The 26,588-nt window shown below is 41.7% G+C and overlaps 2 protein-coding genes across 4 annotated transcripts in view; one reads left to right on the top strand and one right to left on the bottom strand.

Moving 5' to 3' along the window:
- Positions 1 to 632: 632 nt before the first annotated feature.
- Positions 633 to 2,189, top strand: LOC113640240 (dnaJ homolog subfamily C member 30, mitochondrial). The gene has a single exon (XM_027142636.2). The coding sequence runs from the start codon at positions 657 to 659 to the stop codon at positions 1,455 to 1,457; it is 801 nt and encodes a 266-aa protein (XP_026998437.1). The 5' UTR covers positions 633 to 656; the 3' UTR covers positions 1,458 to 2,189.
- A 2,775-nt stretch (positions 2,190 to 4,964) lies between these two features.
- The window catches only part of LOC113640366 (SH2B adapter protein 2), a 31,282-nt gene continuing 9,658 nt past the window's right edge, over positions 4,965 to 26,588 (bottom strand). Inside the window, exons 1-9 of one of the 3 annotated variants that reach the window (XM_027142836.2) lie at positions 25,241 to 25,408; positions 23,950 to 24,844; positions 18,142 to 18,243; positions 16,084 to 16,175; positions 15,055 to 15,155; positions 14,509 to 14,670; positions 12,477 to 12,679; positions 10,817 to 10,988; positions 4,965 to 8,389 (exon numbers count right to left, since the gene is read on the bottom strand). In XM_027142836.2, coding sequence (XP_026998637.2) covers positions 8,103 to 8,389; positions 10,817 to 10,988; positions 12,477 to 12,679; positions 14,509 to 14,670; positions 15,055 to 15,155; positions 16,084 to 16,175; positions 18,142 to 18,243; positions 23,950 to 24,813 — 1,983 coding nt within the window. In that variant the 5' untranslated portion in view covers positions 24,814 to 24,844; positions 25,241 to 25,408 and the 3' untranslated portion in view covers positions 4,965 to 8,102. Of the gene's footprint in view, positions 8,390 to 10,816; positions 10,989 to 11,734; positions 11,945 to 12,476; positions 12,680 to 14,508; positions 14,671 to 15,054; positions 15,156 to 16,083; positions 16,176 to 18,141; positions 18,244 to 23,949; positions 24,845 to 25,240; positions 25,409 to 26,588 lie in introns of those variants that run through there. The other 2 variants (XM_027142835.2, XR_007139136.1) reach the window with 2 other exon arrangements.

Below are 26,588 nucleotides of genomic sequence, written 5' to 3'. Positions count from 1 at the left end.
CACCATCTCAGGGCCCCAGGTTTGAGAACCACTGGCCTAGACTACTTATTCTGAGCAGGTGTTGTCAGTGAACCGGGGCCCCCCGGCACCATCTCAGGGCCCCAGGTTTGAGAACCACTAGCCTAGACTACTTATTCTGAGCAGGTGTTGACAGTGAACCAGGGGCCCCCTGGCACCATCTCAGGGCCCCCAGTTTGAGAACCACTGGCTTAGACCACTTGTGCTAAGCAGGTGATGTCAGTGAGTGTGACAAAGGATCAAAATGAGTGACTGTCACGCTCAATGCATGACACTTGAGAGCACTGTGTATACAAACGAAGCTTGAAATGAAGTGTGTGTGTTTAATGTATTATTGTAATGCATTTATAAGGCCATTATTAATTAACTTATAAACTTGTTTATAACTTGTATAGGTAGAAAGTTGGGGTTTTTTTTAAAGTGCATTGGTCATAATAGCAGTTTGTGTATTCGAGATTCAAAAAAATGTAAAACTTCCACGGAATAACTTCGACAATATAAATATTTTTATGCTTTTATGCTTTTTTTTTCTTTTTTTTTAAAGAAAATAAATACAGTTAGAGGGATTTCAAAATAAAAGTATTCGGAACTACTTTTGGTCTAACCTTGCTCTGATTGGCTGACCGTTTAGCTAGCGGATGTTGACACTGTGTACCGTAATGGCGGCGCTCAGCAGAGTCGGTTTATACAAACTTTGTCGTTTGAATACAAAGAGCTGGATCACGATAACTAGCCGCCGTCGTGTGTCGGTTTTCAGGGCGTGTTTTAGGACACGGAGAGATTTGTGTCGTGTCTCTGAGACACATTTACATCCTCCTGTTGCTCTGATCATCACCAGGTCTCACAGCAGCAACACCAACAGCAGCAGCAGCTCTTCACTTCACACGTCTACTACGGCGTATTATGACGTTTTGCGTGTTTCCCCGAACGCCACGCAGGCGCAGATTAAAACAGCTTACTATCGCCAGAGCTTCCTTTACCATCCGGACCGGAACGCGGGCAGCCACGAGGCCGTGCGCCGGTTCTCCGAGATCAGTGAAGCCTACACGGTCCTGGGCAGCATCAGCCTCAGGAGGAAGTATGATCGCGGTGTCCTGAGCTTGTCAGACCTCCAAAGCGCCGTGAGACCTTCTCGTAAAGACCAGGAACATCCCGAGCACCACCATCATCATCATCACCATCATCATCATCATCATCAGCGGTTCTCTCGGTCTGTCCGGGGCGCAGGAACAAAACCCATGTTCGACTTCGACGCTTTTTATCGTGCGCATTACGGCGAGCAGCTGGAGAGAGAACAGAACCTGCGCCGATGGAGAGAGCAAAGAAAAGAAGCACAAAAAAAGAACTTAATGGCAATTAAAATGGAAAAATGGACCGAATTGGCTGTCGGTACACTTCTGGTTTTAGGGATTGTTCTTCTATCCAGACTGAAATCATAATATCTTGCACATAGCATTTATATATATACCTGTGCTCGTGATTTACATTCACAGCATTTAGCAAACACCTTTATACCCATAAGGGCCTTGTTCAGGAGCCCAACATTGGCAGCCTGGTGTACCTGGGATTCGAACTCACATCCTTCTGATTGGTAGCTGAACACCTTAACCACTAGGCTTGCTGTTAAATGACTTTAAATGTGCAATAGTTATTATATTATTATCTGCCTATATATAAATGTGACCTTATTACACGTGTATTAACAGTACATCAAGTAAGATTACTCTTAGACACGCCCACATCCGTGAAGCTCCACCCACAATATCGACATGAAGCGTGTTCAATTCAGTTTGTTCATTTTCATTGCTTGTTAAATATTGCTTGTTTAACAACACTTTTTGGTTTTGACTCGTTTATCTTGTTTTAAAGTTTCTTGGGTTGGGGAAATTTTAACAGCTGATTAAACCGCAGGATCTGTTTGTACTGGTGTTTCTGACAGTTTTGTGTTTTGGTCATTGAAGCACAGTATGAAATGTTAATCTGTGTTATTTATTTGTATCCCTGGAATTTGATGTGCCATTTCTAAAGATCTTCACATCTGAATAGATTTCTTATAATAAACAGCTCTGATTTATTAGAATATGACACCAAATGTTACCTCATGACTTGCACGGGAAGAATAATTCATGGTGATGAATAAAAGGTCCGGTGAATAAATTTGTGTTAAGTTTGTGAAGCTCCATTTAATTTTAATTCTTCACGAACACTGGCATCACACACTTTATTACATTTATGTGAATCAGAATCAGGTTTATTGGCAAAGTGTGTTCACACACAAGGAATTTGGATCCAGCTGTTTGTGACTCTTAAAAGTACAGACAAAAAAAAACACTATACTATACAAGACAATATAGACATAAACCACTAAGCCACTGTGCCCTTCACTATACTATACAAGACAAGACGAGACAAAACAGATGATAAAATACAATATAGAAAGTGTGAGTATTAAATATGAATACATAATATATGACTGGGGGGCACGGTGGCTTAGTGGTTAGCACGTTTGCCTCACACCTCCAGGGTTTGGGGGTTCGATTCCCGCCTCCGCCTTGTGTGTGTGGAGTTTGCATGTTCTCCCCGTGCCTCGGGGGTTTCCTCCGAGTACTCCGGTTTCCTCCCCCGGTCCAAAGACATGCATGGTAGGTTGATTGGCATCTCTGGAAAATTGTCCGTAGTGTGTATGTGAGTGAATGAGAGTGTGTGTGTGTGTGCCATGTGATGGTTTGGCACTCCGTCCAGGGTGTATCCTGACTCGATGCCCGATGACGCCTGAGATAGGCACAATCTCCCCTGTGACCCGAGGTAGTTCGGATAAGCGGTAGAAAATGAATGAATGAATATATGACTGATCAGTTATGTACATAATGTGTAAGAAGTGCATCGGAGTGTAAATAACAATATTGTACAATATACAGCAGCAGTAGAGTGTATAACGTATACGGATGACGTGATGACTGACGGTCCTGATAATGCAGCACTTATAGATATGAAGCAGGGAATATAATTATGGTGAGTATGGTGTTAATCAGGGTGATTGTCTGGGGTAAGAAACTGTTCCTGTGTCTGGCAGTTTTAGTAAACAGAGTTCTGTAGTGCAGTTTTGTAATAGCGTCCATTTTCTTGTAGTTTTTATTATTCATCTGTCTAAGTTGACGTTTCATGAAACACCAACTTCTTAAATTTAGCCAGTAATAATATGCTGAAATCTTAAAGTTTAACGTCGTAGTAAAGAAGATATTCTGCTGTGCTGCTTGCAACTACGTGACAGTGTGAGACGAGGACAGGACACAGATACACAAAACAGCGAATACAAAGAACAAGAGTGCTAATGTGTAATCTATTGGTGAGATCAGAGCAATTGTTAGCTCAACAATTTAACAACAACCATTGTTGGAAATCTCTGTTTTATAAGAGGAATAAAAACATAATTTGGGTGCAATCACAGTTACCTACGGCGCTTTATTCCTCTTACACCACAGCAAACGGTCACAAAATGCTTTACTTCTTAAACAATGACATGTCATTTATGGCTTCATTCAACCATGCAGAACATGCATGAAATGATTGTTTGAAATAACACATTTTCTATCTGTTTATCTGTCTATCTGTTATATCTGTTTAACCTTAGATTTGATGCATAACGGTGAAAAAAAAAAGTCAAATAAATAAATAAAACACAAAGTCATGATGGTTGAGATTTGAAACTAAGAGTCCATACGTTATTATAGATATTTTCTTTCTTGTTTTGTCGTGATCTCTTCAGGAACCCCTTTGACGTGACGTGATGTGACCCATGTACGGTGATCCATGCTCAGAATTCGTTCTCTGCATTTGACCCATCCAAAGTGCACACACACACACACACACACACACACAGCAGTGAACACACACACACCCGGAGCAGTGGGCAGCCATTTATGCTGCGGCGCCCGGGGAGCAGTTGGGGGTTTCAGTGCCTTGCTCAAGGGAACCTCAGTCGTGGCTGGCCCGAGACTCGAACCCACAACCTTAGGATTACTAGTCAGACTCTCTAACCATTAGGCCACGACTTGCCATTGACTTTGTTAATATGTAATGGATTATTAAAACGTTAAGCCTGTATCCTCATAAATACTGTCAGTTGTTTGTATTCGTTTCATTACTGCGCTTTTACTGCATCTAGAACACGTTCTAATGATCACGAGAAAACGAAGTCGTTATCACGACAAAACAAGATAGAACAAATATATATAGTAATGCATGGCCTTTTAGGACTTCTGTAGCAACACGCACGGTGTCCTGATAAAATGTGTTTAATTCTGGGCTTCTGTAATTCTTTACATGTTCACTAAATGACGTGAGAGGAGAATACATCATCCCAAATTGTATATTACACTCAGTAGGCACTTTATTAGGAACACTACTGGGTAGATATCACTTTCCTTTCAAAACAGCCTCAGCTTTCCATGAAGTGGTGCTTGATGTGGTCTCCAGCTGCTGGAGCTCATCGTCCCTCCCTCCATTTAAAGAAAACAGATGCCAAGGTCATTTGTTAGCAGGTTGTTCACTACCTTTTTATTCACAGAAATATAAAGTAGTATGTCAAGTACATCGCTTTGTACAAAATTGTACAAACTTATTTATTAAAATTCAGCCAGACCAGAAAAAACAAAACAAAAAAAAAAAACAAATCAAGAAAAACAAGAAGAGAAATGAACATAAGAAAACCAAAATGATACGATTATATATATATATATATATATATATATATATATATATATATATATATATATATATATATATATATATATATATGAGAAGATAAATTGTGAAAATATACAACAAAACTATTTCTGTAGGAAAAATTATATTTACAGCAGCTGAGTAATAAATAAGTTTCAAAAAATACAGTTCAGATTGGCACACGTGGCTCTGTGACTTTCTCTCCCTGTCTGCATTAAACCGTGTGTGTGTGTGTGTGTGTGTGTGTGTGTGTGTGTGTGTGTGTGTGTGTGTGTGTGTGTGTGTGTGTGTGTGTGTGTGTGTGTGTGTGTGTGTGAGTGTAATTCCTGAATAAACCTATGGGCCATTCCTATCGATTAAATTCCAACTCTGAAAAGTTCCAGCTTTTTAAAAATGATCATTTCATTAATGCCCTTGTTTTCTAACGTGTCATTGTTGCTATAGCAACGACTTCCACAGGGACTTGTATGGTAGATGCTCCATTTCGACATATTATAAATGTGTGTAATTGTTGCTATGGTGACATTTTCTCTAAAGATTTTCCGAGTGTTTATCGAGCTTTATTTTTAATCTCCGGTGTCAGAGCTGGTGTCATGATTTCTTATTTTCCTCGAACGTCATCATGTTTTATTCTTTGGATGAATTTGGACGATCTGGTTTAAAGAAATAGCGCAAAATTCCAAGAACGCGACGTCGTCGTCACCGTGGCATGTTTAAAAATATCAGTAGAAGCGAAGTGAATTATTATAGATGTGAATTTGGCTTTGCTTCAGTTTTTTTTTTTTTAATTTTTTTTTTTTTTTTTACATTATTTTAATACAATATTGATCAGGCAGATATTCACCATATGAATACTGTGATATCCGGACGTCAAAGTCGATCGATACTCCAAAAACTACAACTCATTAATGAACTAATGACTTCTGTTATTCCTCTATCGCTGATATACTGTCCTTATCCTTACAGAATTACGATCCCTTTGTGCGGGATGAATAATACAGAGAACTGTGGATTAGTAGGTTATTAGTAGGCCTTTTATTTTATGTACAACGTGAAATAAGGTTTTCACGGCGAGCGTAACAAAGGTAACTCATGATGGGTTGAAAACTTTCCGAAGATCTATTTCACTCGCGGGTAAAAGTGTGTCAGCTTTTGGATTCACTCACTAAGTATTGTTGTGATAGTGTTCGTATTCGATTACCTCGTTTATCACGGTTAATGGGGACCGGAACCCCTCGCGATAGGTGAAAATCCGCGAAGTAGGATTGGCCCTACAGTAAGTTTGACCTTTTCACTGATGGTCATCATCTTCGTCTTCCTCTTGGGCTCACTAGAGGAATCTTTCGCAGGGGCACGGCACTTAGGAGGCATCGTAAGGGCTTAACGAAAAATTAATTTCGAACACGATACGCGAGACACGGTTAACAGCGTGAACGAGAGTGGCGAGATACGACAAGGGAAGAAGCTGCGAGAGGATGCGATGATGCGCAGCCAATTAGCTCAGATCTCGGGCCGTGAACCAATCACGTGCCTTGTCTGAGTGGCCGTGGGTATGTACAAAGCCTCTGAGAGAGTTTCTATCTTTGTCTGGCATCCTGGGAAACCGTTTTTATTTTTATTTTTCGATGAATATTTTTGAAAAATCAGCGATGCACTGAGGCCGCGAAACTTGAACCGCGAAGTGGCGAGGGATTACTGTATTATATATATATTTACGTTTTACAAAACAGAAACCTCTTTATTTCTTGCTAACTCTTTACTTCTGATGTCTGACCCGCTTCACCCCACGTCAAAGTTGTGGGAAAAGCCCAAAGGACAGGATGTCCGGAACATTCTATCAACAGCTTCACAAACACAGGCAGAGCACTCTGGGGAAGTCGATTTCACTGAGCAGCTTTTAACTTCTTAAAAGCCCTTAAAAAAAGGTGGAAGCAAGAGGCATCTGCAGGAAACGGCTTGCCGGAGGCTAACCGCGGGCAGATGTTACAACACGACAGCTTCCTCTATGGAAAAGGGACGTAAAGATATCAAACCCCACAGAGCAGGATCGGCACACTCGCTATGACGAGGAAAAAAAACAAAAGAAAGAAAAGAAAGAATACGGAAGAAAAAAAATGCGTTCGGGAATGGAACTTCAGGGCGTCTGGGTAATCGAGTCATCGCTTTCACTTATTGGGACGGGACAGAAAATATTGTATTGTACTGCAGGACGTTTGACGAAAGACGTCGTGAGTCATTAAAGGTCGTTTTTCAGAGCCCCAGGTGGAAGATACGACTCCGAACAATAACATTTTCACTTCCTGGGCTTCATGTTTGAAAAAAATCTTTCATCTGTCATCGTCATCTATCAACTAATAATCTGATTTTAGGACCATTAAAAGATACAGTGCCTTGCATAAGTTTTTGCACCCTTTGTTCTTTTCTACTGTACTTTTAGTATTGTTCTAAACTGTAAGTGAGATGATATCATGAATCTATGCAATATTGTACTGATTTTAGACCGTTTTAATATTATGGTTTTTTTTTTTTTTTTTTTTTTTTTTTTTTTTGTGGATTCACAACAATGCCGGTTAAATCCATTTCCACTCCAGGTTATATCCCAATTCTGAAAAGCTCAAAATGGGCTGAATATTTGGATGATCTGTTTTTTGAATTTCTTGTGTTTCCCATTAAAAATAATAAAAAATAAATAAATAATTAAATAAAAAGCTGATTTTTGATATTTTTGTCCGGAATTTATGATATTTCTATACGAGGCCGTACAAGGTACTCCAAACAACCACCTGCTCCATTTGGTTATGGCTTCTTTTTAAGTGGAAAAAGAAGAATTAAATGTGTGATTTACTTCTTAAAGCATTTACCGTTATGTGAATATATGCTTGTAAGATTCGTATGACTCCTTTCTCAAATTCAGAGGCTACAGTATTTTGGGACTATCGGTTGTAGTAAGTCTTTGAAAGGACTTGCTTCAGGACCTCTGATCTTTATATATGTTACATGTTTAACCGATAACTAAAGGATATTTGGCTGCAAAGATCAACCCAATGTGCAGTATGTCTGTTCTTTGAGAAGAAGTATATCGTACTCCTCTGCAAGGAACAGCCGTGATACCCGAAGCGACGAGAGGGCGTAGAAATCGCAGTACGTCCTCGAAGAAATTGTCTGCGTCTCAGAGTAGCTGGGACTCTAACCGAATTAACTCAGCTTTTAATGACGTGTTTGAAAATCTCTCACGTAGGAAATATCGTATTCAATAAAGGCTGGCAACAATGAACAAAAAACGTATAAGTTGTTTCTTAATGAGCAGCGGTCAATCTCGTATCTATTTCCTGTCTGCATGCTGTTGATCTTGCTAGATTTCAGTAAAAAGAGTACTGATTCTCAACGGCTCTGGTCCTCCGAGTGCTGTCGTTGTCGTTGTACTCCTCCGCATTGCCAGCAGGGAGTTCCAGCAGCCTTTCAGAGCTGTTGCTTCTGCTCCGGAGACCTCCATGGGCTGTGGGTGAGGAAGAGGAGCTGGAGGAAAGCGGTGCCTCGTGCACTGGGGTTGCTGGAAGCTGTGAGATTCCAGGAAGATGAAGGTTTGGCTGAGCAGCATCGATCCGGCAGCTGGGTTCCCGTGAAGGCGTGGAGATGTTGGGAACATCTGCAATGGAAACTTAGATGATTAGACACTCCTTAGCATGGGCCCGGTCTCTGCACCAGCTTTCAAGTATGTGCTGATCTTCTAAATATTAAAATTATTAGTACACTATAGCCCAGCAGTGGCATATTGGTGAACCTGGGATTTGAACCCTTCAGATCGGTAGCCTAACACCTTAACTACCACGTAACCACCACCTTAACTACCGCTAGGCTACCACGTCCCACGTATTTACCCAAGTACGATGTTACTGGTAATGTTAAACGTATAAGATGCCCTTGGTTATAATGGAGAAGTTCAGAAGTACATTGTGTCGTAGACATTCCTTTAAAAAGTCTATTCCTATTAAAAAGTCTAGGAATGAATTAATGAAAAGCATTACAAAGAATTCACCGTGAATAGACCGTGTGTGTGTGTGTGTGTGTGTACAGTATGTGTGTGAAAATTATTCCATGCAAACACACTCCTTTTAATCAGACCAGCATATTAATGGCGCTTTTACAAACAGCATGAGAACATCCACACATCTGAATGTTTGTTTGTGTGTGATGGAGCATGTTAAGACTCGCCGGAGAACAGAGTGGCACTGTGCTGCCTCAGAGCCCAATGGAAGGCATTCATCTACTGCGGCTAGACTGGCACAGTGAAAGGAAAGAGCAACAGCGAGGGAAAGTATCGGCGTGAGCGAGAAAAAGGGGTCGTGTTCACAAGTTCAGCGAGTTTGCGTTCTGCCTCCTCGGTCAGACGACGAGCCCACTCATCCATCATAGCAGCACATTCAGGGGTTTGATACCGAGCTCTGTTTATCTCACACCAGGACCCATTTTCCTCACTGCTTGGCTCCAGTTTGTAACACCTCCTTTCATATTTTAGAGATTAGGGATGGTGGGCAAAGCTGTACAGAAGGCAACAGGTGTGTAATGCAGAGTGACCTGTATAAAATACACAGTTTTTAAAAAAGCTGATTCAGCATATATTCTAAATATATTGTGTGGTGTATCAGAATGTCTACAGAACGCTAACATTTCTTCCAGCCTTTATATAAATAAAACACCACGGTCTTAAAAGTTTTTTCCACTATATATATATATATATATATATATATATATATTAGGGGCACGGGGCACGGTGGCTTTGTGGTTAGCACGTTAGCCTCACACCTCCAGGGTTGGGGGTTCGATTCCCTCCTCCGCCTTGTGTGTGTGCCCTGTGATGGGTTGGCACTCCGTCCAGGGTGTATCCTGCCTCGATGCCCGATGACGCCTGAGATAGGCACAGGCTCCCCGTGACCCGGGAAGTTCGGATAAGCGGTAGAAGATGAATGAATGAATATATATATATATTTATTATAGGACATTTATTCCATAAATTACTTACTAATAGCTGAAAAAAAGAAGAAATGGCAAGAAGAAGGTGAAGACGCATATGTTAGCTAGCTAGTGCTAACAGTGAAGTTTATGAATAAATGCTATACTATTTAATATATTTTAAAATTCCTTTCCCAAAATCATGACAGTTTAGATCATATTAGCTAAACCTAACATAAAAATCGATGGGCATTTGCCATTGTCACTTGAAATGCTTAAAATAAATCATGTAATATATTTAGGTGTGCTAGCTAGCTAGCATTAGCAGTGAAAATATGGACAGGTTACCTTATGTTTATTAGCAGTCAAGAGTTTGTCATTATGACGAAAAATTTGTCAGTCAAAATTGTGTCAGGCTAGCTCAGGTTTGCTAGCTGGCTAGCATAATCGTAAAAACTATGAATATGAGTTTTAAGTAACTGAATATTTTCTTAAAATCCTGTCAGATTACATCATATGCTAGCAACAGCTAACAGAGAGCATTCGTTGGTTGTTACTATGGCTTTTATACTAAAAGTCCTGTTTAAATCATGTCAGGTCTGTGAGCTTGCTAGCATTAGCATTTAAAGTTAATAAATATTCATCAATAGAATTCCACTTGTTCCTGTTTAGCTAGTTTTATGTGTATCTATTGAAAAATTGTTATTAAAAAAACAAAACAAACCTGAATCCAGTCAGGTTAGCTCATATTAGCTAGCCAGTTAGCATAAGTGAGGAACATTATGAATATCTATAAATAATGAATGAAATCTAGTTAATTAGCTAGCATTAGCAATATAAATCTATGAGCATGGCCTGTCAGATTAGCTTTACAATGTGAAAATACATTTCAGTAATAATTAAAACTTGTTTCATTAAACATTACGTGCTAATTTGCACAGATTTATAATTTTATGGGCTCCCAGTTTAGTTCAGTTCAGTTCCACGTTGTAAGTTCAACAGAGTGACTGGAGTGTGTGTATGTGTGTGTGCGTGCATGTGTGCGTGTGCGTGTGTGTGTGTGTGTGTGTGTGTGTGTGTGTGTGTGTGTGTGTGTGTGTGTGTGTGTGTGTGTGTGTATTACCAGAGGGACTGCGCTGCACCTGAACGTATGAGCGCAGTGTGATGTCAGCAGAGCCGCCGGACTCCAGTGGGATTGGGTGAGTGTGAAAATGCTTCAGCATGTCACACACCGTCTGGAACCAGAGGTGATGCACGTGGCATTGGCCATTTTCATTCACCGACAACCGCAGATGCTGCCAAAACACAACACACAGTAACACTCAGTGGCTTTAGTGTTTGTGTTTATCATGAAACATAACACTGACAAAGTGCGTATTAGAGCCGTGGTCAATAACAGGAAGCTTCAATGTGACACATTATATAATTAACATACTAAAATGGATATATAATAAATAATATAAAATATTTAAATAAATTAATTAATAAAATGAAACTGCTGTGGTATAAGCAATAAATCTTGATGATTATTTACCTAGAACGTCATGCCCTGTTTATTACTTACTTACTCACTGTACAATAAAATAAAAGCTTATCTATCATTTATACATTGATTTTAAGGTGTGTGTGTGTGTGTAGCCTGAGAGGACCTTATAAACACAAACACTATTCATCCTTAAAGAAATGAATCTGCATGTTATTGTACTTACCACCAGGTCAGAAATATACCAGGAGGTTTGTAATGTTTAAAGTCTAGTCCCTACTCAAATATAAATCTGAACTGCACTGACTTTAGAGATTTTTACTCATAAATCACTGAAATAGAACCTGGTGATAAAGTGCAGCATGGTGCAAATATCACTCAGCAAAATGTATGAGAGTCTTAAATATCTCAGGCCTTTAGAGGTCAAATTCTATCATATCATATATCAGGTATGAATAACCGTCAATTTCTAGACTTTAGCGATGCACCACAGATGCAAATCAGGTATCTACTCCACACCACACACACACACACACACACACACACACACACACAAACCTTTGGCCTTTATTCTCCATAATGCAGTGTATACCTTCTGGACACAGGAGTGGAGTGGGAAAATTCCACCTCCACATGCAGACAGATCAGTTAACATACAGAACTAGCGAAGGGGAAAGTCAGAGAGGAGACCTCTCGGTTGTAGAGAAAGGGCAGCACTATGAAAGAAAGCTTCAGGTTGCCAACAGCGACACCGGAGTACGATGGAATCTTGGAAGGCAGGATGTAAAAAGATTGTGTTTCATGCAGATCGCGGTGGCCGTGTGCCACCGCTATGGATAAACGCTCACACAGAAATCAAGAGTATATTTATAATGAACTCGGTACCCTCTGTGTCCGTTTGTCTTACAATCAAACCGGTTCTCAGGACATGTTCATTCTGAATGCAAGTACAGAATGAGTATAAAAGGGATCGAAGGACTGAATTGTACACATTTTTATTTGCTAAGATGATTCATTAGACCAGATCTAATCTACTAAACAAAATATACATGTTCAGTCATACAGTTATATACTGTATATAATAAATAATTTGTAGGACAACGCTGTTAATTTCTTGAATCCGATTGGTCAGTTAGTGCTGAACTCATGATTCCTGCTAATTTCTAAGCAAAAAACGGATTTCTCGGGTATCTTCTCAACAAGAAACGTTTGTGTCGATGAGACGTCATGAGGAACCCTGAAGCACTTCTGTTGTGTTGTGTTGTTTTGTTGTGTGTTGTTCTGTGCAATTCAAGCTTACCTTAGCTTTTCCCTGAAAGTTAAAAGTGAGCACATATTCTCCCGGCCGCGTCTCGCTCTGCCGGATCACGAACAGGCCGTGGCTCCGAGCTCCACCTGCCAGCACCAACTGCGCTGCTCTCACGCGTGATAGAGTCCCGTGGAACCATGGGTAACCGATAAGAGTAGCAGCCACCTCCGTCTCAGCAGGAGCATCAGCAGGACCTGAATACATGAATAACGAGTGAAGTGAGACTGTTAACCTTCTCTATATGCATTATATATATATATATATATATATATATATATATATATATATATATATATATATATATATATATATATATATATATATATATATAAAGGAAAGATTATTTCAAATGAAGATTGCTATGATTGTGAGGGTTGAATAAAAATCATGTACTAGACCAATCCTCCAATCAAATTCCTTTCTATTTAAATGACCTTCATTGAGCATTCTTTTGATCATGTTTTTGAATATTAAAGGCAGGGTCTCCGATGTTTGAGAAATGTTTCAAAAAACCGAGTCGGGTCGAATAATAATAAAATCAAAAACAAAATTCAAAACAAACGTGTAGCCAATGAGCAGAAAGGGGCGTGGCTTGTCAATATGGGCGGAGAGAGTGTTCAGTGCGCGTGTGTGACGTTAGCAGAAAGCGGTTTTAACATCGACATGGAGGATAAAAACAAAGAAAGAAAGAGAAGAAAGACTTACGATAAGGACAAGAAGTAGGACGTGTTAATATAGGATCAGCTTTCCAGCGCTGGAGAGAACTGAAGGAGCAGGAAGTCGGCCACATATTCACAGGTTGGAGTTTCCCGAGTCAATAACTCCTGAGCTAAACGCTGTTACTACACAAATAACACCTCTTTTCTATCGTAGTAATGTAGAGAGGCAGCTACAACCGCGTTTTGTGTAGTAACAGCGTTTAGCTCAGGAGTTACTGACTCGGGAAACTCCGACCTGTGAATATGTGGCCGACTTTACTTAAGACGCCGAGGCGCTTTTTTCCTTCTCGATAGGTGAGTAACGTTGGTTTTGCTTTGTTACACAGAACTAATATATGCCTTTGTCCTTTACATCATTATGCTTGTGTGGCATTTTTACTTGTTTGTTTATCTACAATCGTATTGTTCTTCCCTTCAGCTATGATAAAGACACGTTTCTTTCTGTTAGTTGCCTGGGTTACGTATGTATGTGTGGGCGGAGCTATCGATAGAGGGGTGGGACCCGTTTGGGTTAGGGGCGTGTTTGTTTTGGTGATTTTATATGTCGACATTGGATTTCAAACATCGGAGACCTCACCTTTAATGAGCCTCTAAGGTTATAATAATTCTGATACAGAGAGAACAATCATTAGCAGTAGCTCAGTACTTCAAATCATGTTGTGTCTTCTTCCTAAGCAAAGAAATTCTCAAATTTCTTTATATACATTAGTTACAAAAAACACATTTTAAAAATGTCTCATATATAGCGTGAATTAATTCAGAACACTTTTGCTATGTAGGATTAAAAAAATTAAGGAAACATGTTTCCTGGACTGAACATGACCTACGACGTAAAATGTTCTAACCTTCAAATTTTAGGACATTATAATATTTTGCCTTTTCAACAGAAGGTGCTTAAGACCTTTTGATATCTTAATACAAATCTAAAAACACGTTAACAAACAAAAAACATCCGAGCAAATCCAAAACACAACTGCAACCTTCTGCCACATTTGTCCATTAATACGGGATGTAAGTTCATCCCCTACAGTACCTACTCTCTAATCTATTTGAAGTTAATGTTTCTTGTGTGTTTTTGGTTTTGCTGTTATGTTTTGTTGTATTTTTTGATATTGTTGTTGTTTTTGGTTTTCTTGCATTTTCTGATTTATTGATTTTTTTTTTTTTTTGGTTTTCGTTGTTTTTGTCTGTTGCGTCTTGTTAGCATGCTGCTCGGTTGACGTAACGATCATACAGTAAAAACCGTGAATGAAATTGTCGAACATATAAACTGGTATCCTACAAAGAGTACGGTTTGCGTATACCTGATGATGGGCTTGTACTCTGCGCCTCTGGCAGCTGTAGAAAGCGCTCTAAGGGCACGTGAGAGGGGTGTTGTGTGAACGGCGGTTCCCTGCAGCGGACGGTAGGGGCGCTGTAATGATCGACAGCCGCGGCGCACGACCTCTCCGGACCCCTGTGTACACCTGAGATGAGCAAGAAACAATCCCACAGGTCACGTGGTGAACTCGAGCTGCTTTTACATACACTTTATTTTACACTCGACCATTGACTGTCTTCGGACAAGCGAGAGACTTGCACCAGAATGTTGTTTATTGATTTTAGCTCTATGTTCAGTCTGATGGCTCTTAATGAGCTGCTCTCTGAACTCAGGTGAACTTGTCGTGCAACTGGATGCCGGGCATCTCCGAAGCAGACTCTGGCTGTCTGCAATGAGAATGTCTTGTTTCTTAAGTGAGTTTAAACAGGGGCTGTTTAATATCGTCTGCGAACATATAAATAAATGCTTTTTGAATCCTTGTCCTTTCCGATACATTTTTTAAATCGTGACAGAACGTGAGGTAACCCACCTTCAGACAGGACCTCACAGCTGCAGGAGGCCACCATGGAGAATTCTTTGGACGTCTGTCCGTGCGGACACGACGCAAGCTCGATGTCATCGCCGCTGTCCCTGAAATACACACGAGATCTGTTCCAGTCACATGTTTTATGAAGTCAAGCGGTGAATATTCAATAGCTTCGTAATTCTTCTAACACATGTGATGCCCTGATTAATCCCATTACATGGTAAAATTCTGACACTATATACAGTATTTAGTTTTTCTTACACATGGGTCTCGACCTCGATTTCTATTATTGTAAATTATGGTTAGCAACAAAAGTCTAAAAGGAAACTGCACAGAAATTTTGGATGTATTTCCATGTCCAAAACCTAATCAAATTTACAAAAACCTGTCTGAATTTGCATTCCCTACCGCTTATCTGAACTTCTCGGGTCACGGGGAGCCTGTGCCTATCTCAGGCGTCATCGGGCATCGAGGCAGGATACACCCTGGACGGAGTGCCAACCCATCACAGGGCACACACACACACTCTCATTCACTCACACACACTCACACACTACGGACAATTTCCCAGAGATGCCAATCAACTTACCATGCATGTCTTTGGACCGGGGGAGGAAACCGGAGTACCCGGAGGAAACCCCCGAGGCACGGGGAGAACATGCAAACTCCACACACACAAGGAGGAGGCGGGAATCAAACGGGAATCGAACATGCTAACTACTAAGCCACCGTGCCCTCCTAGATATAATTAGAGGACTGAAATTATAGTAGACCAAAAATTAGACCAGATTTAAGCCATACAACACTAACTCAGTGACAGACGTCCACTTACAGTACGTCTCTTATTAGTCACAGGATTGACCCGATAATGTGTATCCTGGCCTTAATATTGGCTTCTACTCTCCAGTCCTGTACTATTGCTGCTAATACCACTATTGCTGCACTGTGCCCACTCCATCCACCCTTTTTTTCTCCTTCCTTCCTTCCTTCCTTCATTCATTCCAAAGGCAAATATTTATCCTTGCTGTTTACCCAGGATCTATGCAGTCCTGGATGTCAGCAACCCACGAGTTCTTCTGAAGAGAGTCGATGGTCTCCAAGATATACTCGCCACTATTTTCCACCTGTAGCAGAGCACAAAGCTACGGTGTTAGTAAAGACCGGCACATTTCCCAGCACTATTTACAAACAGTGAAGCTACACAGATTAAAAGTTTCCACATTAGCACTATAACATATATAATGTTGTGTTATTGCCCAGAAATTTCATGTTATAACTTTATTAATATCAGTATAGTGACGTGACGTACGGCTAAGTACGGTGACCCACACTCAGAATTTGTTCTCTGCATTTAACCCATCCAAAGTGCACACACACAGCAGTGAACACACACACAGCAGTGAACACACACACAGCAGTGAACACACACACAGCAGTGAACACACACACAGCAGTGAACACACACACACAGCAGTGAACACACACACAGCAGTGAACACACACACAGCAGTGAACACACACAGCAGTGAACACACACACAGCAGTGAACACACACACAGCAGTGAACACACACACAGCAGTGAACACACACACACAGCAGTGAACACACACACACAGCAGTGAACACACACACAGCAGTGAACACACACATAGCAGTGAACACACACACACAGCTGTGAACACACACACACAGCAGTGAACACACACACACAGCAGTGAACACACACACACAGCAGTGAACACACACACAGCAGTGAACACACACCCGGAGCAGTGGGCAGCCATTTATGCTGCGGCGCCCGGGGAGCAGTTGGGGGGGATTCGGTGCCTTGCTCAAGGGCACCTCAGTCGTGGCCAGCCCGAGACTCGAACCCACAACCTTCGGGTTACAAGTCAGACAAGTCAGACATTTTCTATAACAGCAGATTTTAAGGTAGCGCTGGCTCCAAGATAAATTCTGGTTCATGATATCATTTCCTTAGTAACAGATCAGTATTTGCTGCCATGGTGAAGGTTTCTGCAAGAAGACATTTATTTAACATTTATGAACGGCGTCTCAGGTGTCGGCTCTTTGTAAGCGTCAGCACCAAATGCTGTAACTTTAAACTTTCCAACACAGCAAACTCCTCAAAATGGACAGCTTTGTTTCGCTAACAAAAGCTGAGATTTTCTTAAATGAGAGGCTGGTGAAGAAATAACTGCTTATAGCTGCTTATAGCAGATTCGTAATATAACGGTTTCACGTCGTTCCGTTGAACGTTACATCTAACTACGGTATAAACACATAAAATGCATAATGTGTTCAGTTCTTTTTTAATAGATAACGATAGCGATCGTCTGGAATAAAACGATTCAGGACTTTACTTGTTAACGGAAAATAATCGACTGATCAACTGAGGTATCAAGAGAAATGGATCGATCTTTGAACCAGAAAAAAAGAATTGTAAATAATTCTTTATTTGTATTATTATTAAGTTTTTAAAAAAATGATTAGTTCAGGTGAAGTTTGTTAGATTATGGGTTTAAGGGTTTAAAGGTTGTGGGATCATCACGTATAAAATATCTTGCATAGAAATCATGTATTTGACCGATCCCATATGGTCTAGCGTTCGGGATTCCTGGGGCAGTGGTGGCTCACGTGATTAAGGCTCTGGGTTGTTGACAAGAGGATCGGGGTTCAAGCCCCAGTACTGCCAAGCTGCCACTGTTGGGCCCTTGAGCAAGGCCCTCAACCCTCCCTGCTCCAGGGGTGCTGTTTCATAGCTGCCCCTGCACTCCGACCCCAACCTCCTCAGTCGGGATATGTGGAGAAAAGAATTCTGCTGTGATGTATATGTGGTGATAATAAAGTCTTCTTCCAATCAAATTCCTTTCTGTTTAAACGGCTTTATTGAGCATTCTATTGCTTTTGAATATTAATGAGCGTGTAAGGTTATAATCTCACAGTGAGAACAAAGAATTACAAACTAATTTACAGTTAAGACGTAAACTAAACAAAAATGTTCTAGAAAAAACTAAAAATGAAACATGAACAAGACAGACACTGATGAGATTGCATACTGTATCTGTGCAAGTATGACGCCATGATACCTTGAGTACGAATGTGTTGTCTTTGTCAGGCATCTCCAGAGGCATCGTGGTCCTCACTTCCACAATGGCAGACAAAGGCACGCTCACTTTCGGCTTGGAGGACTAGATGTGGATTAAAAAATACATAAGCAGAATCAGGATGAAATACACAAAAGTTAAGAGTAGAGTGTATGGGAATGGTGTGTGTATGTGTGTATGTGTGAGTGCTTGTGATATCATTCATTCATTCATTCATTCATTCATTTTCTACCGCTTATCCGAACTTCTCGGGTCACGGGGAGCCTGTGCCTATCTCAGGCGTCATCGGGCATCGAGGCAGGATACACCCTGGACGGAGTGCCGACCCATCACAGGGCACACACACTCTCTCATTCACTCACACACTCACACACTACGGACAATTTTCCAGAGATGCCAATCAACCTACCATGCATGTCTTTGGACCGGGGGAGGAAACCGGAGTACCCGGAGGAAACCCCCGAGACACGGGGAGAACATGCAAACTCCACACACACAAGGCGGAGGCAGGAATCGAACCCCCAACCCTGGAGGTGTGAGGCGAACGTGCTAACCACTAAGCCTCCGTGCGCCCCCGTCTCTGAATTTCTCTAAAGCTTCCTTGTGACTACAAATATGACATTTATACGTTACAAATAAACGTTTATTTCGAGAACGTTTCCATCGATGGTAGAGCAGCTAAGGACAATTAAAAATAATGAAGATTCAAGAATTTACAGTAGTCATTTAATGAGACTACAGTATTGGTCTAAAACAGCACCACCTTAACATTTGAGGAAGAATGGGAACTAGGGCTGTATGAAAAGGACAAAATTAGCATTTTGGTAGCTGCAGCAATATATTACACCAAACACCTGGTCTTGTAATTTGATGTAATCAGGGTTAATCAGGACAAACATAATTCTGTTTCTTCCTTTCTTTTTAACCTCACCGATGCTGATCATATATGAATATGCCAAACTGTCCAGATATTTATCTGAACATGAACCGAATAACTAGGTCTCAGATCCAGCAGATGGAGTAGAAGTGTTCAGTTTGCAGAGATTAAAGTGAAAACGATAGCATTCTGGTCACGATGTAAAACGAGGAAACGGTCAGAAATGGTGTTTTAACCATCTGGAAGTCATTTTGGACAAGAAGCCAAGAAGGAAGTCATTATCAAGACGTCCTGAAAAAAAGCGTCTCCGGGAAATGGCAGTCTGAGACACGATGTAGTGATAAGGAAACGTTTATATCGGTTCTACAGGAAAATACTATTTAAAGCTAGGATTAGTCTGGTATAAATAACATCAAGAAACAAACAAACCTCAAGTGACAAAAAACAACAAGAAGTACATTTCTGTTTATCTGCAATCCTGCGTTGCTTTGGAGAAATTCTGAGCTACTTTGTCTTTACATAATTTCTTCAGTTCAGTGATGTTTTAAGTCTGGTATATAACGGAGTTTACTGTCGTCTCAATAGCTACGAGTTTCCCAGGAATTGTGTCTGCAAAACAAACACTGGTACGTTGGTACGAGGTGTTCGCAGGGCTGTCAAGTGTCACGCATTTGGGTCTTTTCTCACGCTCTCCCGACCACACGTCGTATTTCTAACGCAGAAAAACTTCTTGACCATTTATCATATATTTAATAAGCCGCAGCGTCCAAAATGTATCGGTCCGCACCGCCGTCTCTATGGAATCGGGCAGGAATCGAACGTGTCTCAGTTCTTAGTCGAGCCTGACAATAATCAAAAAAAGAGGCTACACAATAGCCAATCAGAAAATAGCACTATCTGGGTAAGATTTAACGCAACAACCGATGAAAAAAAAACATTAGCGAGGGCATTTTCGATGGTCGGTTTGAACAAAACCTCAAAATAAAACAATCATGACCCTAAAAATGTCTGCGCTTGAACCGAACTGATAAAGGAGTCCAACAAGGCAACAAACAAAAACACAACACAAGGCATAATCTTCGCGCTATGAGAGAGAGGAGAGAGAGTAGAGCGAGTGAGAGAACGAGTAGAAGAGATGATTAGATAGAGTCGAGGTCGATGCTCTCTCTAGTCTCTCTATATATTTAACTCGCTCTCTCTCGCTATCTCTCTGAGATATCTCTCTCTCGCTCTCTCCTTCTCTCTCTCTCTCTCTCTCTCTCTCTCTCTCTCTCTCTCTCTCTCTCTCTCTCTCTCTCTCTCTGGTCCTTACCAAACACAACAACTCCCCCATTTATTTATTTTTGGGGTGTTTCTGGGCGGGTCAAAGATGTCACGCTTGCCTGTCTTCAAAACTTGACAGCCCTGGTTTGTGGTGATAAACAGAGTTTGGGTTTTGTCTAATATGGCACTGTACATGATGACCAAACATCTCCACCTTGGCCTCCTGACCAAAGAACATTTTTATTTATTTATCTCTGATCTTTAACTTCTTTCTAGATGCAGTTGTGCCAGCTAATGAAGTCAAATATTCTATCTCATTGTAGAATGGCTTGGAGAATTGTTTGGAGGCCTTATAACCTCTCTCAGATTCATACGCAGCAGCTGCTGCTTCTTCTCTTTCTCTAAGGACAAACCTGATGTCCTTTCTTCTTGGTATGATGTACATGCACACCTGAAAAGTTCTGCTTTTAAAGAGCTAGCGACATTTCGTGATGATTAATTCGTGTTGTGTGTTCCATTAGAAACGCCTGGCTGCTAACTACGTTTGTAACGATAGTAGGAGTGGGAAATTCATTCCACTGTCACCTGAGGTTATCGGTGTGGTTAGAGAAGTTGTTAAAGATCACGTTTTTAAATTAAATCCCATTAAATTGTTCAAGGGGGGCACGGGGGCTTAGTGGCTAGCACGTTCGCCTCACACCTCCAGGGTTGGGGGTTCGATTCCCGCCTCCGCCTTGTGTGTGTGGAGTTTGCATGTTCTCCCCGTGCCTCGGGGGTTTCCTCCGGGTACTCCGGTTTCCTCCCCCGGTCCAAAGACATGCATGGTAGGTTGATTGGCATCTCAGAAATATTGTCCGTAGTGTGTGAGTGTGTGAGTGAATGAGAGTGTGTGTGTGTGCCCTGCGATGGGTTGGCACTCCATCCAGGGTGTATCCTGCCTCGATGACGCCTGAGATAGGCACAGGCTCCCCGTGACCCGAGAAGTTCGGATAAGCGGTAGAAAATGAATGAATAAATTGTTCAATAAAAAGACAGAACCGAAGCAGGGTGTATTTTCTTTGTTCGTGTTAGCACTTACGATATAGCGGCTACAAACGGCCGATCCACCGATCTTTCTACATATCCATTCGTTTTTATTATAGAAAAGATAATGTATTCAACTGAACATGTTAATTTAGACATATTTGAATTACAGCTATAACTACACTCAGATCTGCTTTAACCCTTTTTAACCACGTGAAAATTCCAAAATACCAACTATCATAGCAACGTTACAGTATTAAGGATCTCACTCGGAGCATCTGATAAATTTGTCTTCTTCATGTGGCTGTACATGCATGCAAACTTTTGCTCTATACTGCAGTTACCATTAGCTTGCACAGCAGGTATCGCGTTGCTTGCTGACATTAGCACAGAACAACATGCTTCCTATAAAACAGCTTGCACAAGACTGATGTAAATCAAAGATAATCGAAGGAAGCGTAATTTAAGGCGACGCCAATGGATTTATGTTGCCCTTTACCCAGCGCTCTTCACCCAGAGGAATGGGGAGACACACACCCAGATCCGGAGGCAGTGCAGTGGCATGCTAGAGCCAGCTGAACCAAAGCCAGGTCTTGGCTCAGAACCGGATCCTACACCAGCTGGCAATTTTATACACACACAGCAGAGCTGTCCTCACATTACTGCAGTTTGTGTACTGAGAATGGGTTTAGGTGTTGTGTGTGTTTGTGTTTGTGTGTACGTGTTTGTGTATACATATATATCGGGCCATCCTTAAAAATATTCTGGTTTCCAGTAACAGTAAAATGTCTATTTTTTTAAAAAAGGTCTGTCTGTATTTTCTTTTCAAGTTCCAATGTAAAAAAAAAGTACAATTTCAGTGATGGTGATTACGTAGGTATGAATTTAAACAAATTAGCATATCGTGACGTCACTGACTGGGTCTTCAACCCGTGCCTTTGGGAGCATCGTTGCAAACCTTATTTTGATGCTGGGCAGTTTTTCTAGAACTTCGTACCAAGTTAAAGCGGTGTCGAGCTGTTTTAATGAATTTTTTAGATTATGTTATTATGGCGCCCGTTTACTGCAGCCGCAGCCATCGTTACCGAGCGCGAACCGTCGACTCTGACCGCGAACGAGAGAATGAGACGAAGCGAACGCACAGGCCGTAATGTGACATCCGGTAACCGATAGTGTAAACATAGATGACGTCACGGGTTTTTTTAAAAAGAAAGAACGTAGCCTTCGTTTGTATGTAGGCCTAGGCGATTTATATATTTACAATACTTACTAAAATATAATTAATGTTATTTTATTGCTTTTGTATTAGTTGTTTGAAGAGTGAAAATAAAATTGGTCGGTCTTAACGCAAATTTACAACCGGTGGGTCGGTCGGACCTAAAGCAAAATAAATAAATAAATAAATAAATAAATAAATAAATAGAGTCGGTCCTAAATTGACAGGGTCGGTCGGGTTACGGCAAACAAGAATATTTTTAAGGATGGCCTCAGTATGTAGTGTGTTGATGCGATAGCACAAAATTTACATTAAAGCACAAAATGTATGAGTAGGTAACAATTTTTTTTAACAATAAACAAATTGCTGTTGCTGTGGTTAATTGGGAAAGCGTTAGCAATTGTTAAGTAAATTTCAGATCCCCCTTTTCCACCGAGGCAGTTTGAGTGCAGGTTTGGAGCCTAATTTAGAACCAGTTCTTTCTGTTTCGACCGCCAAAGCACCGGCTCAGAACCAGGAAAAGTGGTTCTTAAGTAGCACCAAAACGTTGCTGGTCTAGACTTAAGAACCGCTTGCGTCAGGAGCTGTGGGCGGGGCTACTGTTAGCGCATTTGATAATGTACCTTAAGTATACTAATGTTTAATACACTTTTACTTTACCGCAATATGATACATTATCAGCACACATGATAGTAGGTAGCTATATGCTAAGGCTAATTTTTCTGTGTTAACGATAAAATAACGTTATGTACTTTATCGATTATGACCTCCGTTTATACAGATTACACGGAGCCGCACGTACACGTTTTATTCACCGCGTTTGGATGCCGATGTAGGTTCGCAAAGCCATGAGCATTAACAGTAAAGCAACATCCGCCATTATTGTTGTGTTTGTGTTTGTCGCTGCTGCGCTAACGTTGCTGGGACACTTGACACGTATACAGTGACGTCACATTTGGCACTGTGATGCTCTCTAGCCGGTGGAAAGGCAAACTGGTTCTTAGAAGGTTCGTCAGTGGAACTAACTTTGAACCAGCACTAGCACTAGCTCTGAACCAGCACCCGGTTCTTTCCGGTGGAAAAGTGGCATAGAGTATTATTAAGGATTATGAAGGTAATGAAGGGGATTCCCAGTAATATTGAGTAGCTAGTGCTCAGTTACTGTAGCTAGCCAGCTAGCTATAAGAAATGGTAGAATAACTTGGACGGGATTCAAATTCACACGCATTTGTAAAACTGTAACACAAATGAAGTGCACAGAGGTTTCTTAACCTAGACATAATTTAGTGTTTGATGGGATGTTATGTGCACAAAACCACCAGAATAGTGCACTAGGTTATAATGTATTGGGTAGAATTACAAACTTAAGATGTTTTTAACATGTTTTAAAACTTTGCAGCTGCGCTCCTACCTTTGGTGGTACATAAAACTCAAGCAGGAACTTCTCGCCACCTTCTAAGCTGGTTCTTGTCTTTCTGAGCAGCAACCTGCACTTCTGCCACTGTGCAGTGCCCATACAGTTGGTATCATCTGCCACCATGTAGCGCAGAGTTCCCTCCCTCTGGATCTCCAGGAGTTCAGCACGGTGACCCTGTAAGCCTCGTGCCCACCTCAGCTTCTGGCTCCAGCGGTCATGTCCACCTGCCTCAGCTCCGTTTGACTTCCTGACACAAGTGCCCACCGTATCTAGCTCAGGTGGTGCACGCCGTTGCCAGATCTCCCTCACCCCATCTACCACACACAGACTCATGTTCCTCAGCGAGAAACCTTTCTTGAATCGGGCCTTAGAGTGACCCATGGAAACATCCTCTGAACTTCGTGACTGACCCAGCGCTGCCACCCTGTGCCCGTGGAGGGTAGAGCTTGCAGAGGCTCCACCCCCTACGCTGTCCATGCTATCCAGAGATTCGCTAGAGGCACCTGTCTCTTTCCTGCGCTGGTAGAGCTCGTGGTTGTAGGAGGGTAGCGGGCAGCCTTGAATCCCTGCGAAAGGTGCAATTGCGTACTTGGGTGCCAAGGAAGCACCAGGTGACCCGGGTTGATGTGCCTGATTTAGGGCAGCAGAGAAGCAATCCAGGAAGTGTCGAGCAAAGTGACGCGAGAAGCTGGCGTCAGCTCCCGGTGCGTCGTAGCATGGGTTCTCTGTGACAAATTGACGGAACTTGTGGGCAAAGTCTGCAGCAGAGGCACGGGCATGCAACTCACAGAACTCCTTCCAGTCAGGCAGCGGGCACGAGGAGAGCTCCGGGCTGCCGGGCGATCCTTCACCATTCATCCCTGGGCCATGCCAACGGCCTGGCAGCACACTGCGAGACAAAAAGAGAAAGAACGGATCAGACATCCTGCCATAGACGAGGAAGACAAGGAGAATGGAGGAAGAAAGAGAAGAATTTGAACAGGGGTTGGTCTTGGGGTGGACGAGGCTGACTATTGGTTAACATCGCTGTGCATGTTTCACAGTATACAAAGTGACAGAAACGGGTTTGTATCAATGAAAGACTGCTACAGTGTCCTGATAGTGGAAACTGGTGCCTGGCACTGAGCGGAAAAACACACTGCCACGCTTTCGCTATCAAGCATACGGATCGATTAAAGAAGCGGAGTGTGTAAGAAAAGGTGTTTATGAGTTCAAGGGGGAGACATGGAACAGGGTTGATAAGATAGACGGATGACAGAGAAAGAAAAGAAACTCAACAACACACCGATTATTAGCCTTAAATTCGCCTTATCCTAGGTTCCTTTAAGTCTGACCAACTCTGTCTTTGAATGTACACGAACAAGAACGAGCGATGCTGAAATAATCCCCTGGCCTACTTTCGTCCCGATGTGAGTGAGAATGGAGAATGTGTTCAGGAGCAGAGGTGTGAATCCGCCAGCACTTTCTTTCCTAAACCAAGCTGACAACCGGCTCCTTTCCACCCCATTCAGACTGAGCCTCATTGAGTCTCTTTCTCTCTCTCTCTCTCTCTCTCTCTCTCTCTTTCTCTTTGTCTATCCATCTCCCACAAGTCTCGCCAAGCTCTGCTGCCAACAGCTCATTGTATCACAGACAAGCTCTCTTTGTGGTTTTGTGGTGTCAAGAAAAACCAACACATTCTATTAGCGCCAACCGACATCAAGCTTTTCTCTGTCATCTCCCTCCGTCTATTCCCCTTCTCTTTTCTCCCTGCTCTATTGAAAGAACTCTTCTATGCAAATTATACCATTTGCGCCCCCCCCCCCCTCTGTATTTTCCCACCCTCTTGCATTATTCTCTCCTTTTCACAGCTTTTATTTGGGGCTTCACTTTTGTGGAGAATACAGCCGAGGCCAAACCGGACCCCATTTATCATGTCATCACGTGTGTATGTGTGTGTGTGTGTGTGTGTGTCTGTATGTGTGTGTGTGTGTGTTCCAAATGCTGCTTTATTTTTAGACTGTTTGTGCGATGCGTCCAATGTGCTCAGCTCATTTCCAAGTAGGGTTTCTCACAGGAGTTCACAAGCAAAGCTAATTTCCAAAACACTTCCAACAAAAACTGAGGCTTGGGATCTGGTAGTGCTATGAGAGGTGAATGTAACTGTTTTTTCAAGGACAATGTGACAAAGTCTCTATTTCTAGCCTGATTTTTCATTTCCAGAAACACTACATTTACTACAACATACAACCAGGAAACAGAAACTAGGTCAGCGGTCAGCATCAACCAGGAGAACATCTAGGGTCCATCTATGCCTTCTGCATAAGAATTCTGTCCTCCTTAAAAGCCAGAAGACCTCATGAACATGATGAAGAAGCTTAAACTTCACGGCGCTCGGTCGGTATACTGTATGGAAGAATTGGGTTGGATGGGAGCTTTTACTTTACCACTATAAACGCAGTTACCTCATGGGTAAATATTTTGAATAGGAAAATAAACCCACTGGAGCATTAGGTCTCATAGCCAAACCTTTCCCCCATGAGGTTTTTGCTAAGGTTAATATATAGTAGTACCCATAGTTCCCACTTGATTTTTCCATAGTTTGTGTAAATGCATGATGCTACCAAGATACCCCACCAAAGATTATTATACCT

Source organism: Tachysurus fulvidraco, chromosome 22 (assembly GCF_022655615.1).
Source record: "Tachysurus fulvidraco isolate hzauxx_2018 chromosome 22, HZAU_PFXX_2.0, whole genome shotgun sequence".
Taxonomy (NCBI): Eukaryota; Metazoa; Chordata; class Actinopteri; order Siluriformes; family Bagridae; genus Tachysurus; species Tachysurus fulvidraco.
This window is presented reverse-complemented; position numbering and strand designations above follow the sequence as displayed.

What these genes read in the sequence shown, in the direction of transcription:
- LOC113640240 (XM_027142636.2), top strand. Translation starts at nt 657, where the DNA reads ATGTTGACACTGTGTACCGTAATGGCGGCGCTCAGCAGAGTCGGTTTA.